Source organism: Besnoitia besnoiti, chromosome III, assembly GCF_002563875.1.
Source record: "Besnoitia besnoiti strain Bb-Ger1 chromosome III, whole genome shotgun sequence".
Lineage (NCBI taxonomy): Eukaryota > Apicomplexa > Conoidasida > Eucoccidiorida > Sarcocystidae > Besnoitia > Besnoitia besnoiti.
The window spans coordinates 3,903,335-3,922,432 of NC_042358.1; the positions used below are offsets into that span (position 1 = coordinate 3,903,335).

General features: G+C 60.0%; 2 protein-coding genes across 2 annotated transcripts; both read left to right on the forward strand.

Moving 5' to 3' along the window:
* Nucleotides 1–1,118: 1,118 nt before the first annotated feature.
* On the forward strand, nucleotides 1,119–7,496 carry BESB_048210 (NEDD8-activating enzyme E1 catalytic subunit; the record flags this gene model as incomplete). The annotated part of the gene is made up of 14 exons (XM_029363272.1): nucleotides 1,119–1,259; nucleotides 1,733–1,787; nucleotides 2,381–2,573; nucleotides 2,814–2,931; nucleotides 3,120–3,269; nucleotides 4,013–4,070; nucleotides 4,341–4,390; nucleotides 4,827–4,937; nucleotides 5,406–5,522; nucleotides 5,601–5,939; nucleotides 5,973–6,056; nucleotides 6,539–6,673; nucleotides 7,085–7,155; nucleotides 7,373–7,496. The coding sequence occupies 14 exons, from the start codon at nucleotides 1,119–1,121 to the stop codon at nucleotides 7,494–7,496; spliced, it is 1,746 nt and encodes a 581-aa protein (XP_029220638.1).
* Nucleotides 7,497–11,139: 3,643 nt separating this feature from the next.
* On the forward strand, nucleotides 11,140–19,098 carry BESB_048220 (uncharacterized protein; the record flags this gene model as incomplete). The annotated part of the gene is made up of 5 exons (XM_029363273.1): nucleotides 11,140–12,669; nucleotides 13,027–13,450; nucleotides 13,746–14,758; nucleotides 15,429–17,928; nucleotides 18,311–19,098. The coding sequence occupies 5 exons, from the start codon at nucleotides 11,140–11,142 to the stop codon at nucleotides 19,096–19,098; spliced, it is 6,255 nt and encodes a 2,084-aa protein (XP_029220639.1).

Here is a 19,098-nt window from a genome sequence, read left to right on the forward strand (position 1 = left end):
AACGATCAAAATGGATTTTCCTGGAGGCAAGCAGGAGGTCAGCGGATGCTTTCGGCATTATGATGCTGCCTTGCCTGACCGTCAATGCAATACCAAGCCTGCTTGAGGACGCAGTAACTCTTTGCCTCCGTCACAACGCATTGTTCAGTGAGATTTGGAATGACTGCAGCAATCCTCTAGCTTTCTTCGTTTCGTTTCTCGGACAGATCACGAGACTAGCAGATCGCGGCATGGAAACTATGCAATGCGCCACGCGTGCCGTTGTCTTGTTGCGGCAGCCGCTGTCGATCTCAAGGCAGCGACAACGAGACTGACTTTACCCTCCTGCAGCCAATCACACAGTGGATCATGCGACGACGAGGACAGGAACAGACAGTAATACCGAGTGGTGAAAGCAAAAGTGTGAAGAGTCTCTGTGGTCCGTGCTCGTTACTCGCTGTTGACACACGCATGCAGTTGCACGCTTTACGCGGCATTCGCCCAGCCAAACAACCGATCGAAGCAAGTCTGTTCATGTTCTTCCTTTATCAATACGATCGGTGGACAAGTATGGCGTGGTGAGACTTCGCGGCGCTGTGTGCTGTTCACTTCTCGCTGTTTTCTGTCAAGCACGTCGCGTTCCTCGAGGTGGAGAGACAGACGGCGGAACATGTCATCGACACAAGATGGCCTGCTTTCATGAAGTTCATTTGTCTCGACTCTAGCCTTTCCCTTTCCCAAAAGCTGCACTCCTCGTCACCCGTGGAAAAACTTCCCCTGAGCCGCTGAGAAGCACATTCGAGGCGCCCGCCGATGTTGCCGGCGCACACAGGCGGCTGGCATACCGCCAGAGTCCGTGGACCTTCAGTGCAGCAGGCGACCTCGAAGCCCCTCCGGCCTGCCGTTCCTATTCAGTCGGCAGAGAAGGCCGCGGGGGTGGCTTCCAGTCCACTGTTCTTCGAGTTGAGCATCGCTGACCGCGCACACCGCAACGTGGGCGCCGCAACGTGACTGCGGCGTGTCGTCCGGCCTGGTGTGTAACGGCGTCACCCGCCGTTGCCATTTTGCCCTTGTCCCTGCCTTCGCTGCCTCCAATTCGGCACACAGAGACTCGAGTTTTCCCCTACTTCCCCCAAAACATGGAGGAAAGAGACGCAGGCCCGACATGCACGGCCTATCAGGTGACCGCGCAGACGAACTCCGACCCCGACTACCACCTCAGCTGCCTTCTCCGGCGGCCGCAGGCCTTCGCACCGCTGCAATTCGCGCCCGGTACAGAGGTGAGGAGGTTAACGCACCGAAAGCCAGACAGACTCTCGCTATCGACGCTCGCCACCAAGCGTCGGTAGACTCGCACCGCAAGGCGGAGCTGCTGCGCGCCCGCTGGCGACGCAGACAATGCGCCAGAGAGGCGTTCGAACTTGCAGGTTCCTCGCGTCGCGCGCAGCCAGAAGACAAGCGTCAGAAGATGGGGCGACGAGAGGTCCGAACGACAGACTGTGCCTGCGCTGACGTTCACATCGCGGAGGGCGAAAACGTCGGAGAATGAGAAGCAGAGAGCGCCGCTTGAGGGAAATGTCGACTGCGCGGCACACGAGAGAGAGCTTTTCACGTGCTCCACGGCCTCTTTCCGTGTTCGCCTCAGCACGGCGTTTTCCCTGGACAGCAGAACTGTCGTTTACAGGGACTAAAGTCAGCATACTCAGGAAAACGCCGCCGCTCTCTGCTGCTGTCGCTCTCCTCTCTTTCTCAGACTGTCACCAACTTGCGCGAGACGCACGTCCTCGTCGTCGGAGCGGGAGGCCTCGGTACGTCGCTTGCCTCCTCTCTTCTTCCTCACGTGTGCTGCCTCTGCGCCTTGTCTCCTTTTCTGCCTCCCGCCACGCCCCCCGTCACCTCTGTTCCACGCACGCACCTGCATAACCTATACACACTAGTAGATATATAAATATGTTTACATATGTACCTATGTGTATGTATAGGTGTGTATGTTCTCTTGGGGAATTGCGAGGAAGACGTGCGCACATATCGAGAGGGAGGGGGGGCCTGTACCTCAGACGTCCGCGAGTGAGCCTGTTTTCAACAAAATATCGCTCTGTCTCTCCTTGCTCCGCATCCCCATCTATGTCGTCACTTCCGGCTAGTTTCGCATGCGTCGCCTCTCGTCGTGACACAGCCACACTGAGCAGGTCGCAAGCGTGAGGCGTCTCTCCTTGCGTCGTCGTGCCTCCGCCGCCGCGTCGTCGCCCGCGCCTTTTCCTGCGCCTCTTGCCGCCGTCTCTCGTCGCGCTTACGGGCCGCCTGTGCGCCCTCTGCGTCGCGAGATCTGCCTGTCGTGCCTGTTTGCCTATCGCTCTCCGTTCAAGTTTTTTCTCCACGGTGTGTCTTCTCCCTCCCTCAGGCTGCGAAGTGCTCAAGGGTCTCTGTCTGTCTGGTTTCCGCCGCATCGACGTCATCGACATGGACACGATTAACGTCACGAATTTGCACAGGCAGTTCCTTTTCCGCGAGTCACATGTGGGATGCGCGAAGGCGCAAGTCGCCGCTGATGTTCTGAACGCGCAGTACGCGCATCTGAATGTTCGCGTTCGAGGGTACGGCGGGAGCAATCGGATTTTCGAATGAGGCATGAGCCGGCAGTCGGGGCAGCTGCACCTCGCTTCAGGAAGAGACGACCTCTGCGCTTCAGCGGGAGACTTTCAAGTCACACACGCTGCCAACGGGGACCGGCAAGAAGCAAGAACATGGTGCGCGGAGGCGTCTTTCCTCTTGGAGTAAAACGGGAAGGTGGCGAGGAAACTGCGTCTCCTGTTTGCGTCTCCTGTTTGATTTAGACACGTGTGTCGGCTCGAGGAGAAGGACGAGGCGTTTTATCGCCAGTTCCAGCTCGTCATTTCGGGGCTCGACAGCATCGAAGCCCGACGCTGGCTGAACGCGATGATTCACAGCTTGGTACGCCGCCCTCAGAGAAGGCAGCCGATCCACGACAAGGCGCGGCGCACTGCAAAAGGCTCGCGTGTCTGTGAGGCACTCGAGCCTGAAGGGGTGCACACAGCGAGGGAGCAACGCGCAAGAGACACCACAAACGCCATCCCCCACATCTGTTCAAGGGCCATATCTCGTTCTTGTTGTTTGCTTAGGCTGAGAGAGACGAGAACGGCGAAGTCGACCTCAGCACATGCATTCCTCTTCTCGATGGCGGCACTGAAGGGCTGAAGGGACAGGCGCGCGTCATTTTCCCCTTCGTCACCTCTTGCTTTGAATGTTCGCTTAGCAGCTTTCCGCCTCAGGTGAGCCCTCCTCCTTGAGCAGCCACAGACTTCATTTGCGTACGCGCGCCTGCGGATCTTTCGAAGACTGCCAAGCGCCTCGACAGCGCTAGCTGCGACAGTTCTGAGTCCGCTACGGGCCCCCAGCCATGTGCACATGCACACGCTCTATGTAAAGATACTGGCGTGTCTGTCTATCTACATATATATATATATATATATATATATATATATATATATATATATATATATATATATATATATATATATAAGTCTACTTATACGCATTTATTTATGGCAGCGTGAGAAGTTGCTGAGCCGAGTGATCAACAACTGCGTTGGTGGCGGCCTGGCGTGCGCGTCCGCTACGTCATAGATCATTGGCTGTGGCGCGTGTCTCGCGTTGCTGCTGCCCATTCGACTCAAGAACCCTGGGGTTACACTCGAATAGAGATTTTCCATTTTTGCGTGCTTGCGCGTAGTCACCACGTTTGCCTTGTCACTGGCGTTTGAGCGAGGGGCTCGGCGCCTCACGGCGTTCCGCGCGTGTTAACCGCCCTCCCGGCGCAAACGAGACATAAAGAAGCTCCGGCGCGGATTCGAAACATCATGTTCAGCCTGCGATGACAACAGGGAAGCCCCGAGTAGGAAGGATGCAAGAGGCGTTTCTAGCTTGCTGCCGTGGCGTCGCTGGATCCGTGCGGCGTTTTCGTTTCTCGCCTTCGCGGTCACTTTCCTTTGTTTCTGTGTTTGAGTCTCCGTAGACGACCTATCCGCTCTGCACCATCGCCGAGACGCCGCGGCTGCCAGAACACTGCATCGGTGAGCCACCGAGGACGTTTCAGTCTCGCGTTTCAGCCGGAATCTGCGGCGCGTTATAGAGAGCTGAACCTGCCAACAGCGCTGCTGCGTTTGGAAGCTGAATCGGCAAGCACTCGGGAGGGTACGCGGCGGCAACACAGACCTGGCGATACCTTTCAGGGGCGCTGCGGAGGCGCGCGAGAGCAAACACGGCACGCGAGAGACCGATCTTGCGTGGTGCATACGAAAGAGAGTCAGAGCGATTTGGTGCAAAGCGCGCGTTTTATTCAGAGTACGCCATGCTGGTTCTGTGGGGCAAACACTTCCCGGACTGCCAGTTTGTAAGTTTAACCCTTTTTTCTTCCAGCTTTCTGAGGACAGGAATCCATGTATTTCGCCTAGAACATAACCCATGTGGAACACTCTTAATGTAGGAGGATACTCAAGTCCAACACGGTTAGCTGTCTTAAGCAGTGAAGTAGGGGAATTAGAAAGAACGTCTTGTCACTCGCCTGGGCATGCGTGTCTCGCGTCCGTGTATGCTTTTTAGGGTAGTCCCGGTGAGGCTGCATGTGTGTCTTCCTTTTCGCGTTCATGCGGCGCCCAGCCTTTCTCAGTTCACTCAGTTCTGCATGCAGAGACGATTCCTAGTCAAGACCTGAGGCGCTCGCCGTCGCGCGCATCGTTTCGAGTCTAACGAGTCGCCGTCTCGCCCTCTGAGTGCGGCTGCTGATTGCTTGTTTTAATGTGCGTCTGTCGCTCTGCGTGGCCTGCAAGGATGCAGACAACCCCGAGCACCTCGAGTGGGTCTACGACAAAGCGAAATCGCGAGCCGACCACTTCGGCATCCCAGGCGTTACGTATCGCCTGACTCTCGGAGTGACCAAAGTGAGGAGAATCTTCGCTTTCGTGAGCTCTAATCGACGCACGCATGCACTGAGGCAGGCAACGCACACGACAGACTCCGTGCGGCTCTCGTACGCGTGGACATCAGGGCGAAGCCTCGCCTCAGGACGTGCTGAGAGCGCGCCGGAGTCTCAAGGCGCAGGCGACAGTAGCGGTGTCTCTTGGTTCGACTGGAGAGAGAAAAAAGAGAAAAACGAGTCTGCGTCGTGTGCGGCGAGACGCACGCGACGCGCAGGTCGTAGAGGGCTACAGATGTGGCGGGGGGAACGCGCGCCGTCACTCGAGACTTTTCGTCTCCACTTCGCCCTTCTTGTCGCAGCGCTCGTATTTTCGTTTTCGTTTCTCTCTCTCTGTCTGTTTTCACTCCTGCTGTGTCGCCGTGTAGCCTTTCTCCTGGTCGCCAGTTTTTGTTCGGTTTTTTCTGTTTTTTTTTTTTCCATTTTTGGGCAGCGCGTCATCCCCGCAGTCGCGAGCACGAATGCGATCGTCGCAGGGATGCTTGTAGAAGAGGCGGTGAAGATCGTGACATTCTGCGTCTGCAGCACACACGACATTCGCGTCGCCGAGGCCGCCGTTTCTCCGGTGGACTGCCTGGCGCGTGCCTCGTCTCTTTCTGTCGCTGGATCAGACGATCTGCGAACCAAGACTGACAGGCTTCACCTGTCAGAGGCTGTCGCGGCGTCTCCGCTGCGCTCGTTGCCTTCCTCAGCTTCATCCTCTCGCGGGGAAGAAGCCGCTAAGGTGCGGCGGAGTCGCCCCGCCGAAGGAGACGACGAGGGCAAGAAGCGCGCGGCTTCGGCCGTCCCGTCGTCCACTTGTTCGTCTTCGGCGCCATCTGCTCATTCGTCCGGTCCTGCGTCGCCTACTGAAGAGGAACGGAGGTCCCAAGGTCTGCGGAGAGGCTCCGCCGAAAAACGTGGCGGTCACACAGAAGACGGGAGTCGTCAGAACAGTTCGCGCGAGGGGACAGCTCAACCCGAGGACGTGGGAGGAGGCGGAGACCGTGCGGCAGACGAGGAATTGTCTGGCGTCCAAAATTATATCATGTACATGGGCGAGGCATCTGTATACACGCACACCTTCGAATACGCGAAAAAACCCGTAAGAATGCATCGCGGTCGCGACAATACCCACGCTGCTGTGTTCTGTGAGGCTGCCATGCAAAGCAGAATGCGAGAGGGAGGGCCGTGGGCTTACGCCGCTGGCACGCAGCAGCCCGTTTTTGTTAGCATTCATCTTCTCGCTTTGAGAAACGTGGACGAGCTCGCTTATACCAACGGGTTTTCTGTGTGGGTTTCAGATACTTCTGGTCAAATGCATTTGTTGTTTCTTTACGTGTCACCTGTGCTGAGGCAGGTCGGCACGGAGGGCGGCGCGAGGCAAGCAGGCACGACTTCAAACGCGCCTGCCGGCGGCAACACGGGACGCAGGCCAAGACTATATGTATTTGTATATATGTGCGTATATGTGTATATGTATGACTGTGTATAACTGCGTAGGTGTATATGTGTATATCTATGACTAGATATAAATGCGTAGGTTTGTATTGATGCGTTGACGCGTTCGGGACTTGGTGTCTGCAGGATTGCGTGGTTTGCAGCGGGAAAGGGGCGGTGAAGCGCTTCGTGGATCCGGACCAGACCCTGCGCGATCTGCTTGATCTTCTCTGCCAGGAGCCCAGGCTCAACCTGAAGAGTCCTAGCATCTCAAGTTCGGCGGTACGCAGCCACGCAGGGACCAAACTCGCGGCTCCCTCAGGCGTTTTCTCCCTCCTGCCGAACAGATTCCACGACCCGGAGCACCTAGTCGCTCCGCCTTTGTAGTTCTATACTTGATTTGTTTCCAGCGAGGCCCTTGGGTGTGTGTCGCAGCCTACGACCTGAGTTACACATAGATACATATATATGTGTTCATACATATATTGAGGTAGGTGTATGCATAGACACACACCTTTTCCGGCGGTTCGTTGTATCTCCGCCTCATGCCCCGCATTTGTGAATGGGGACTTGTATTTCTAGATGCATATATTTTCTTTTATTCTCGTACAAATTCGGAGTGTCTCTGCGTCAGGATTAACTTCCGATATTCATATGCAGAGCCGTATGTTTGTCGTGTGTGTCTCCGTTCAGGGTGTAGTTTTCCTGCAGTCGCCTCCACAGCTGCGCCAGCAGTTCGAGGCGAATCTCTCTAAGAGCTTGCGGTGAGGATTCCAAAGAGAGCCTCCATTTCTCGACCTGTCTCGCCGCGCGGCTTCGGTGCGCCTGTGGCGATAAAACGCGGAGTTCGGGAGTATGTCTTTGTCAGAGTGAATGGTTCAATCGCTGCGAATACCTTTTTCTTGGTGACACCTTTGCACCGCTGTCGCGTACTTCCTCCTCTGAGTGTGTCTGTGTTGTGTCTTGTCGTTTTCTTCGCAGGGAGCTCGCGACCGCAGGGCTAGTCCGCGAAGGCGAAGAACTCCTCGTGACTGACTCCGCTTTGCCTTCGCCCCTTCGCCTGAGGCTCGTCTTCGAGCCAAAAGTGTCTCGGCTGCCCCGGTAGGGGACAGGCCGCGCCCCATATCGTGTGGGGTGCGGTATCGGACGCACAGTCCCTACTCGGCGCCAGGTGCCCGCCAGCGGGCGACGATCCGCGTGAGTAGGAGACAGCGGAGACAGGATGGCGGCACGGGGGAGGGAAGAGAGACGAGAGACAGAGGAAAGGGCAGTCTGGGCTCTTTCAGAAGCGCCTTCCTTAGACTCTGGAGAAGACACGCAGGCTGTGAATGCAGGTGTGGAATCTAAGGGAAGAGTAGGAGGCCGCCCGGAATGCTGCTGCAGAGAGTGCACGCGATAACTCACAGGATGCCAAAGAGTCCGCCCGACGAAGATGCGCAGGTGCATGCCTGTCTGTATTGGGATCATGGAAAACTAAGCGCAAACGCGGAGAGGAGACTTCAGCGTGATTTGTGAGCTGTGCCCGTTTACCTGATTTTAACAAGCAGACTGAGCTGTTTCTGCTCTGGCTGTGCGCTTTGAGCAGAGCGGCCTGAAACATTTTTCAAATTACTTGCCTTTCACTCTTTCGCTTCTCAGACACTCGGTATTCCCTATGAATACACGAGAATAAATATATATATATATATATATATATATATATATATATATATATATATATATATGCATATGCATTTCTAGTATGCCAGATTTCGTACCTCTACGTAGGTACCGCTGTGTGCAGCTGCATGCATCCAGAACGAGACGTAGAATGCAGAAACACACGTGCAAATTTCGCGGTGTGATTTTCGCCACGATGTTCAGCCTCGAAACGCAAGTGAAAAGACTGCACTCATCGGCATTCGATTAGTTGGAGTGAGGGAAAGTTGCGACCCTACGCGATCCTCTCTGTCCGCACACAGACCTGCGAAGCGTCCTGCAGCAAAGGCTGCGTCACCTTCGCAAAAACGATGCAAGCGTTTTGTTTGCAAACGGCGAAGAACGGTCGGAGTGGAAGCCAGACAGCTCCGGTAGAAGCCACACTGACACGAGCCTCCGCAGCGTAGGACCAGGGCCAGACAGGCGGTGCGCAGCTTTTCAATACGCGCAGAAAAATCGCTGAACACAATGAAAAACGGAAATGCTCAAGCTCTTCGTCGCAGCCAGGAGTAGCATTCCAGCTGGTCGCCCAGAATGTTCCTTCACACACTTCCTCAATTACTCGCTTTCGTATGCATATATATATATATATATATATATATATATATATATATATATATATATATATATATATATATATATACGCATCAGCGAGGTGAAAGAATTGTCCTCATCATTTCATTCAGGTGGCTACTGCCCCCCGTATATACAGATTTGTTTCCGTCCTTGGGGGCGCGGTCACTCCTTGTGCGCGGGGCGGAACTCTCCTTTTTCTGACCAGAATTGGATCGCGCGATTGCGAGCTGTGCGACGGAGACAGCCTGCAGCTTTCGCGGGTCTCTAACAAAGCCTGAGTCTACACATTGCGGAGATAGACACTTTAAAACAATGCACGCAAGAAGGGTGTCGATCTCGAGAAGCATGAACTTTCTAGGGGGAGTGGCTGAGAGCTATACATTAAGTTATGTGAGCGACATGCCCGCCTGCGAACGCCTTTTTTCCAGGCGACCGACTAGAGTTCGATGTGCTGCGCCACACCGCGAACGAGCTTCTCCTGCCTGCCTGGCAGCGCGTTTTCTCACCTGACCTGTTTAAGTGGGCAGGAGCGTGTTCCCCGCAAGATCCACGAAACCTGACCGCGGTAGTGTGGGAGAGAAAACGCGTAAGATCAACGGAGTGCCTGCGCCCGCTTGTACACGCATGTGTTTGTTTGCCTTCGCAGCCTTCGTGTGCGATTTTTCATATGCCAAGACGCGTGTGCATATATGTATCTGGTTAAAATGCACACCTTATGGATGCTCAACTAGGCTTGCCACTTCATTCCTCTCCTGGTGTGCGTCAATGGCGTGTGCCAAAAGATTCATTCGCACATGTAGGGTTAGGGTCAGGATGCCGACGCGTCACTAGGTGAGCTAGCGGTGTCTCAGCATTCCGCGTCTTTTTACCCCTCAGGAGACCCGCTTCCTCTTCCCTGGCCAAATCCGCGCTGGGAATCAGAAGGCTTGGCATAAAGTCGCCGCTGTTTCTTTTCTAAGCACAGCGGCGCCACAGGGCCTGACGAGCGCGGCTGGTGCAGAGCGCGCCCGTCACACTGAATTGCGCATAGTGCTCCTCCGTTGCCGTGGAACTCGCGATTCTGGAGGAGAGTTTGGGACTGTTTCCTCAGAAATACCTTTTCACCTCAAGACCGACTCGAAGACGCTGTGCGTTGCTTCTCCGTCGCGCGCACAGCGGGCGGGCGAACGAGTTGCCCGTCTGCACATGCTTCTGGTCTGTTTGTCGATGCGTTTTTGTCTTTCGACAGCTGCCTCGCAAGCCAAGTAGAACGGACGCGAGTGGGATTGTAGAGCGGACAAGAGAACTTTTGTTTTCTCAGACTTTCCTCTGTTTCCACGTGTGCATTCAAGCGCGGCGGGGGGATTCGCGCATGCCATCCTGCGCTGGCGAGACGAGTCACGCTGTCGTGTTTCGCGATTCTTTGCGAGCTTTCGCGCTGTCCACTATTTCCTGTTTTTCCGTCTCCAGCTCTCTTTCTTTCTCTTGCGTTCTACGCGCAAAGCCGGGACTCCGTCACGGTTTACTCTGCTTGCCTCTGCTTGAGGGATGTCTTCTTGCCCTGTGGCTGTGCGGCACCCAGCAGGTGTCGCCCCATGCATCTCGCCTTTTCGACGCTTGCGCCTGCTTGGACATTCGTTTTTTTCCCTTCTCCCTCCCTTCTCTCTGCGTTCATAGTTGTTTTCGCCACCACTCTGCCTTTCGGTACTCTTCGCGACCCCTTGGAGGTTTTCCTCTCCTGCGCAGGCGCGACCGCGGCTCGACGCGAATCCCCTTGTTCGCGCCGGTGATCCCTCAGGAGAGGGAACTGGCTGCTGCATCCTTGCGCACGTCTTCCACCGCTCACTCATACTCTCGTCTAGCACTCAGGGAAACGGCAATCGACGAACGATTGGGTGTCCCGTGGTCTAGGGTCGCGGCAGAATCCGCGTCGACCCGACCCCGCCGCGTGTGCAGACGCCGCGGTGAAATTTTTCCTCGTTTCATTGCTGTATATGCTTCCACTCGTGATTCTTCCTGCCTGGCTCCCTCCCTCGCAACTCCTTGAGGTTCCTCGTACGCCCGGCTTTCTTCTGTCTCTCGCAATCTTCTCAACCCCACTCGGCACGTGGGACTTTGCCTGTCCGCTCGTCTTCTCTCCTCGCGCGGTTTCCTCCTCGCGGCTTTCTTTGTTTTTGTCTCTCCTTGCTCGTGTGGCGCGCCGTCCTGTCTTTCGGCTTCGAGTGCAAACTGAGAAACAAAACACTCAGCCCGAGGCCTGAACTGACGACGGCGAGCAGAAAGTCGCGCGGAGCGAGCGGGACGGCGGGCGCGTCGAGGAGAGAGGGACGACGGGCAGCCTCTAGTAGTCGTTCTTCGTCTGTCTCCGTCCCTCATCGGCTGCAGCTCGTTCACGTCTGTTGCCTCCATTCGGTTTTGTTGCTGTCTTTTGACTCCTCCCTCCTGCGGCTGCACTCGTCGCTTCGCGGGTATCTGGTCTCCATGCGCCACTGACCATGTACCCGCCTCCGCCGCACTCTTCGGCCGGCCGGGGTCCGGGGCCTGTCGACCCCAGCGGCGGCTCCCAGGGGTTTCTCCGACCCTCCCCGTCCGCGCTGCCGCACCGCCCGACTTCCTCCTCCTCGTCTTCGTTTCCTGCGGGCGACGGCCCGCCGCAGGCGCCGCGCGGCTCGCCTCCTCCATCTTTTTCCTGCTTTTCTTCGCGGGCACATTTCGTCTCCTCCTATGCTTCCGCGGGCTCCTCTAGCGCGTCCCCGGGGCGCCCGCCGATGCCCTTTGGGGGCCCTCACCCCGGGGGCCCGGAGCTCCACGTCTCTGCTGGGGCGGCCTCTGCGTCCTTCGCGTCTGTCCAAGGCGCACTCACGTCGTTCAGCGCGCCGTCTGCTTCTCACATGTCTCACCTCAGCCCATCCTCTGGGTATTCGCATGGGCCAACGGGCCTCGGGCGGGGCCTGGGGGACGACCGGCGCCAGGCCGGCGCGGCTTTCGGGGTGCAGACCCGCGCCTTCCACGGCGGCGGGCTCATGAAGAAAGACGAGGCTGTCTCCTTCGGGTTCGCGGCGAAGCCCAGGGGCAGTGAGGGGTACTTGGAGTCCCACGAGGTGGGGGAGCGGGCCTTCGGGCCCGAGGCCAGTGACCTCGCCTCGTCGTCTCATCCCTCGGGCTTCGGGGCGTACGGGGCCGCTCGCAGCCACACCCCACACGCGCCGCCGTATCCACCCAGCGCGGCGCCGCAGTTTTCTTTCCCCTCGAGCTCCGGGGCGCCAGAGGACGCGCGCCAGGCGATGCTTTCGTCGCAGCATATCCACGCACGCAGTTGGGGTGCCGACGAGGACGCCGCCAGACGCGAGGCGAGCGCCCACGCAGCCGCGTCGCGTGCGCAGCGGCTGCCTAACGATGGATTCGCCGTCCCGAGGCACCTGGGCACTCAGGCAGACCACGCCTCGGGGACACGCGCGACTGGCGACGAGGGGCCCGCGCCGCCTGGTCCAGACGCCCCACTGGCGCCGTTCCTCCAGGCGCCGCCCCACGGGCTGGGGACCGAGCGGCCGCTGGGCGCGGCGGCAGAGGCCGCGGCGGCAGAGGCCGCGGCTGCGTCCCTGCTGACCCGGGGGCCTGCGGAGGCGGGCCTAGGCGGCGAGAAAGAGGAGAAGAGAGAGCGCGAGAGAGAAGGACCGTTCTACGACGCTTCCCGCGACCCGCGCGTCCTGTGTAGGACCCAGGGGAGGCGGCGGCCGCGCGAGGAAGACAGCCAGGCGGCGGGCTCGCTCTTCGATGCCTCCTTTTCGTCCCTTTCGTTCGCGTCCTCGGCGGTCGGCGACGCGTTCAGTCCGCACGTGAGGGAAGGGACGGAGGAGAAGGGGCGCGCGACATCAGAGACACACGGTCAGGGCGAGGGCGGCGTCACTACGAAGAGACAAAGCGCGGGGCCCAGGAAAACCTGGAGGCCCGCAGAACTCGTCGCCATTCACGTGGAGCCTACCGAGCGGTCGGACGTCGGGCTGCTCTCGCCGTGTCTCCCCGACGTAAGTGGAACAGGTGTCTCAACAACGCGAGGAATATCCGCGCCTACGCTTAGACGGATGACAGTCGCCCTCCCGCTACGAGGGAGAAAACGAGTTGCCAGGGATTCGGTGTTCGCGGCGCTACGGAGAGTACGCAGTCCCATTTCCTCGCCCGGGTAGCCCTTCGCTTTCGGCGGGAATTCACGTTTCGTCTTGGCCTGAGTGCTGGTGGTGGCCGCGATGTATCCCGGCGCCGCGCCCGGCGACAAATTCAGACCCTCGGCCGAGACGCGCCGTGCCAACCTGTCGCAGTTCTGAGGCGAGAGTGAGAGAGAGGAAGCGTGATGCTGTGGTGATGTCTGGATGTGTTCCCTTCAGATCGATAGTCTTTGCGACCCCTACGCGTTGAGTAGCCCGTTTTCGCTTGGGGGGACGACGACGCCTTCCTGCTGCGGAGGCGAAGACGCACGCGCTTCGAGGACGGAGAAAGTTTCAGGAAGTGAATCGCGGACGTCGCCAGGAGAAGCGAGTGGGGGGACACAAGAGGCGAAGGCGCCTCTCAAGAGAGAGAGTGAGGCTCCGCCCCAAGGGCCTCCTCCTGCGTCCGCCTCTTTGTCGTCCTGTTCGACTTCGTCCTCATCTCGCGCCGCTGAAGCTGCAGCTTTGGCCAAGCAGCGCGCGCCGATCGTCTCCGCCTCGTCCGGGGACCCTCTGCAGGTCGTGTGGCGGCTTCCTCTCGAGCTGCTGAATCCGTTTCTCCTCGTCCCCCGAATCGTTTGCGAAGAAGAAGGGTGGATTCCGGGTGAGATTTTGGGTACGCCCGTTCGCAAGCCACGGATACCGCGCGTATGCATCGATGTGTCCATCTATCTATATCCGGTGATGTATCTATCTATATTTATATTTATTTTTCTTAGTGTGAGGGCTATTCATCCGTCCGTGTCCAGACGCTCGTCCAGCCGCCTTGGGGACTTGTCTCTTTATATGGCTGTCGCGACCCGGCAGTATGCATGCAGATCTAAGCCTATCTGCAGCGTGACTGTGTGTAAGGCCATGTTGCACCACGGATTCAGAGTCGTTTCGATTCTCTTCTTCAGGGACAACCACGCTCGCGTTCTACGGTTTGCCGCCGGATTCATCCGCCTCCACGGTTTGCGAGTTGCTTCTCGACTTGTTTTTTTCTGCGGCGGGAGTCTGCGCGGGCTCCTCGATTCTCGCGTCTGCCGCTGTGGCCGCTGCGTCGCCGTCGTCGTTCTCCGGCGCGCTCCTGGAGGACCCTGGGGCCGACGACTTGGGCTTCTTGTCTCTCTACGACCCCCTGCTGCCGCCTCCGTCGGGCGCGCTGGGCTCTGCAGGGCTGACGCGCGCAGCGGGGCTCGCTCACCCGGGCGCACAGGACCACACCGAAGATTTTTTCCTCTGGCAGCTGCCGTCCTCGACTGGGTCCGCCGCACGCAAGAAGAGTCTTTCGGCGCTTCTGGGGTCTGCGGCTCGCAGCGCCGCACCCACGGCGGAGGAAGATTTGTTCGCATGGCCAAGAAAGGCGACAGAGAAACCGCTGAACACGTATGCAGAGGCCGTCGGCTTGGAGCGCGTGGAGCTGATTGCCGCCCGTGCCGCGGACGGGCGAGGCGACAGGCTGCCGCTTCTTGAGGACTTTGTTTCACCTGTCCTCTCCTCGTCGCTCTCGACGTATGGCGCGCCGCCAGCCTCCGCCCCCGCCGCCTTCCCCCGGCGCTCGGCGCTGCTCGCGCAGGCGCTGCAGCCCCCGAAAGGCGCGCGTGACGACGGCAAGGGCGGCGCCAAGCTCGCGGCGACGGCGCCGGGCTCCGCGTCCCTCGGGTCGCTCCTGGGGGGCAGGCCCGCGGCCGCGCCTCGGGGCCGTGGCGGCGCGGTCGCGGGAAGGGACATCCTTGCCAGTTTGAAGCGCGCGGCGAGCGGACAGGACGTGGCAGCCTCGGCCTTCGATTTTCTCCACGAAGGCTCGGGCACGGTGGCGGGCGCAGGCAGGGGCAGACGGGCGGAGACCCCAGCGATGGCGCTCGTAAGGTTCGCAAACGAAGAGGACGCGAAGCGCTTTTGGCTGGTCTTCTCCACTGGGGCCTGCCAGGTGAGTCTGCATACGGCGCGAGGGCGCCCAACTGCGGAATAGAGCCGCGACCGCTCGCGTAACAGAAGAGCTCAAACGCGAGGCAGCCCCTCGCATCCCTCTCCATATGCCAGAAAGGAGCTGGAACGAAATGGCAGGAAGCGGAAACGGCGTCATGGATGGTCGCAGCGTTCATCGCCAGGAAGCACTTCACCGTAGAAACAGTGCAGCCGTCGTGCCTCTTGCTTTGATCGGCGAGGGATGGCTCAAGCGCTGAGACTCCAATGCGTCTATCCGTGCATCATTCCGGCCCTCCCTTCGCTGCGCTTCTTCGACTGATTTTGCGTGACAATTGACAGTCATTCTACTGCGCCAAAGCTGTCTCAACGCGGCTTGCTGGCTATGCCCTAAAGCCTTACGTGTAGTATACTTTTTTTTACGCCTATATTAATCTGTCTATCTATCTATCTATCTATTCATATGTAGTGGTAGATGTGTATATATATTTATATGTACATGTATATTGGTGGATTGCAGATCTCTCTATATATATTTATTTATATGTACACGTATATGTATATTGGTGGATCGCCAAGTCTGCGTTTTGATGTGAGTTTGGGACGTGTGTCTTTGGCTTGGAAATGAAACTGCGCGCGCAAGCGACGGCGTGTGTTGTGTGTGTGTGGTGTAGGCTTACGGCTACACTGTGTTGGCGTCGCCGGATCCTTCGGGCTTCGGAGTCTACGCGGAGGCCCTCGCGGCGACACTCTCGCTGCAGGAGCTGAGAGTGCAGGCGGAGACGCTGGGGCCCTTTCCTTTGCAGTCGAAACTCTCGCACGCGCCCAACTTGTCTGCGCTTGCTGCGGCCTCCAGAGCTGCGCACCGTCCGCTGTCTCCTGGGCATCCGCGGCCGCCGTCGCCTGGCGCCGCGGCCGCGGGGTCTGCGCCGACGGCGTCGTCCTGTTCAGTCGCGCCGGGGCCCGCGGGCCCGGCGACACTCATCGCGGCCGTCTGTCCCCTCGTGTCTCCTGAATCGGTTGCGCTGGCGAAGGAAGCCGCGGCGGCGCTGCGGGCGACATGCCAGTGGGACGGAAAGCGGCAGGTGTGTGAGTTTTTCTTTGCCAACGAAGAGACGCTTCTTCTCGCTTGCCTCGCGCAGCATACGTTCCCTCTTCCAAGCACTCCAGGGCACACAGTCACGGCGATGCTGCTCGCCGTCCCCGTTCAAACGGAGGTGCCCCTTTCGCCTTCGCCACCGACTGTCCCCAGCGCCCTCGAGAAGACCCGGCGCGACCAGGCCCGCACCCAAGTGGAGCTCCGCCTCCTCCCCCTGGTCGTCGCCGACCTGTGCGCCCACAAGAAAAGGGACACCCCTTCGCTTCCCTCTCCGCTGTCGCGAGCCGGCTCACAGGCTTCGCACGCTCCAGCGAGGGTACCGGGCAAGGTGGGCGCCGCACAGGGAGCTTCGGGGCCTTCTGCTGCCAAGGCGCCGTCGCTGCTGCTCGCCACGAAGGACGCCGACGCGACCCCTGGCGGAGACACTGCGGATCGCTCTCTTCAGTCTGCAGCCGAGCGGGCATCTGGTGCAAACAAGCCTGGATCGTCTCTCGCTGCTGCTGCCAAGCGCGCCGCTTCGGCGGCGGGCTCCGGAGACGCAGAGAGGCCGGAGGACCGACCCAGTGGGAAGACAGGAGGAGCCGAGCCAAGGGGCGTAGGCACAAAGCAGACTGCTGCGCTCCCTTCCGCAGGCGCTCGCGGACAGAAACCTCCAGTCGTCGTCGCTCAGCGCTCAAACGTCTGCGCTGCCAAAAAGCGACCCGGGCCAGGGAGCGGCCCCGGCGCAGGTGTCTCCTCTTGCCCCACCGGGGCTGCGGGCGCGGAGATTGGAGCCCAAGGCGCCGGCGCCGCTGGCGGTGGGAAGGGCCCGAGTGGCGGTGTGGACGGCTCGGGGCCGAAGGCAGCTCCGCAATCGTCTGCGTCGCCCGTCCCGCCTCCAGCTTCCGCGTCTGTCTCGTCTGTCTCCTCCCGCACATCCGGCGCGGGTGGGAGGGCCGCCGCGGCGAAGTCCGCGATTAGTCGGGGCTGCGGATCTTTCGCAGGAACTCCTCAGGCTCCGGAAGGAGCAGCGCAGTCGCGGAATGCGTCGTCTTCAGCGTCTTCTCTTGTCGGGAGAGGCACCGGCTCGAAAGAGGGTGACAGTGCGTCGCGTGGGGCCGAAAAACCGCCGGGGGCAGGCGGGGCGGGGACGCGGGAGACATCGCCGGGCGAGAGAGAGCGCGAGGACGGCGTTCGCGGACGGTCTGAGGCGTCGGGCGCTTCATCCGGCAAGCTGCCGCGGCCGCGAGACGGAAAGCTGCTGGACGAGAGCGATCGGTGGGGCCCAGAGGGCGCCCAGCGCGGCGGGCGACTGCTGAAGCGAGGCGGGAAAAAGCCGCGGAGACGGGGTCTGTCCTCGGATAGCGAGAGTAGCGAAAGTAGCGAAAGCAGCGACAGCTCGAACTCCAGCGAATCTTCGAGCTCCGACGGCAACGCATCCTCTTCGTCTAGCGAAGATGACACGCGGAAACCCAGAGCGCCCGCACCACGGCTCAAGGTGACGCTCGCCGCCCGCCCCGCGGCGGCCGCCGCCGGCTCGGCCGAAGGCGCAGGCGAGAAGAAGGCGGAAGGTTCGCCGCCGGTTCCGAAGCGTCGGCGCCTCATCGCGCCACGCGACGGCAGAGAGGACGCGGCGTCCACGAAAGAGACAGAGGGAGGAGGTGAGAAGGCAAAAACGGGGGACCCTGAAGGCAAGGATCGAGATGAACGAGCATGCGCTTCGCAGCAGCACGCGGCGACGGCGCTCGGCGGCGAGCAGAGAGCCCGGAGGCCTACTGGGGAAGCTGCGCCGTGGCGCTCCGCGCTCGCCTCGCCAGACGAGCCCCAGGCTGAGCCGGGAGACGCGGCGGCAGCCCCCTCCCTACTTTGGGGCGAGGACGACGAGAGTCTGAACGAGGGAGACAGAAAGATGGATGCGAAGGGAGGTGAAGGACACGACGACGAAGAGGACGGAGACCAGACCGGCGGGGGTGGCCGCAGGAAGCGTGGAGGCGCCGGCGGGCGAGCAAGGAAGCGAGGACGGGGGCGACGTGAGGACTCCGCCAACACCGGTCCGCCACACGCTCAACAGAAGGCGGAGGCAAAACGCAGGCCAGGTGAGAGGAGACAGACACGCGTCGACAGCGAAGGCAAGGGATCGTAGATGCGCAGCAGGGCAGCGGGATCTGATGAGAACGGAACGCGAAGCGAGATATGTAGGAAAGACTCTCTTTCCGTAGGCACAGAGAGAAACGGGGCAAATGCTAGTAGAGAGCGCCAGGGAGGTCGCGCAGGCCACACAGTTGAAGCATCTACAGGCGGCAAAGCATTTTTTTCTCGCGTGACGTGAGTACGCACAATCTCGACGATGTGACCCTGAGAACGCGAATTTTGTGGGGGTTGGGGGGGTGGGGGGGGCTCGAGCGGCTGGAGTGTGTGGCGTTCGTTTTTCTTCCAGTTCCCTTCTTTGGCTGCGAGTTTTTCGTCGTGCTTCCACAGGTCGAGGGCGACGCTCGACGCCCTACGGCGCGCCAGCGGCGGCCGACGACGAGAGCTTGTTTCTCCCGAGTTGCGAAGACGGATGCGTTTCGCTGACAGAGACGCCGCATCTCCCAGAAAATGCGCGGCTCTGCTTCTCTCCCTCGCGCCCGTCGAGCGCCGGCGCTTCGTCGTCATCCGCCGCTGCTGCCGCGCTTGCTTCTGCGGCGCCCGCCGCGGGCACGGTCGTGGCAAGAGAGAGACAGTGGAAGGCGACGCCTCCAACCTCTCCGCACGCCACGCGGGGCCGAGCAATGAAACGCAGACGAAGCAGAGACGGCAGCTTCCCGCCGCCGCGGCGCTCTATCAGGCTCCTCAAGGGCGAGCAGGGCGGCGGGTCGTCGCCGTCGGCGATTCTCCTCCCTGAGAGCCTCACAGCCTCGATTCCCGTCGTTCTGGCGTCGCCGACGTCTGCGTCCTCGCCCACGTCTGTCGCCAGCCGGGCCCTCGGCGCCGAGGGCGGCGGGGACGGGACGACCGCGGTCGGAGTCGAGCGACCGCCGGCCCCGGCGCCCGGAGACTCTGCGGACGCAGAGGGCGCCTCAGAGTCGCTGTTCGCTCGAGGCGAAGGAGAGGAAGAGGCAGCCTCGGGGGACGCCTCTTTGCGAGGCGACCGCGGAGGCGTGGACTCGACGGAGGGCAACGCGGACAGCGCAAGCAGCCTCGGCAGACTCACGCCAAAATGCGACGATGACAGCGAAGGGGGGACGACGAGAGGAAAAGAGCGCGGGCGACGAGGGAGGCTCTGA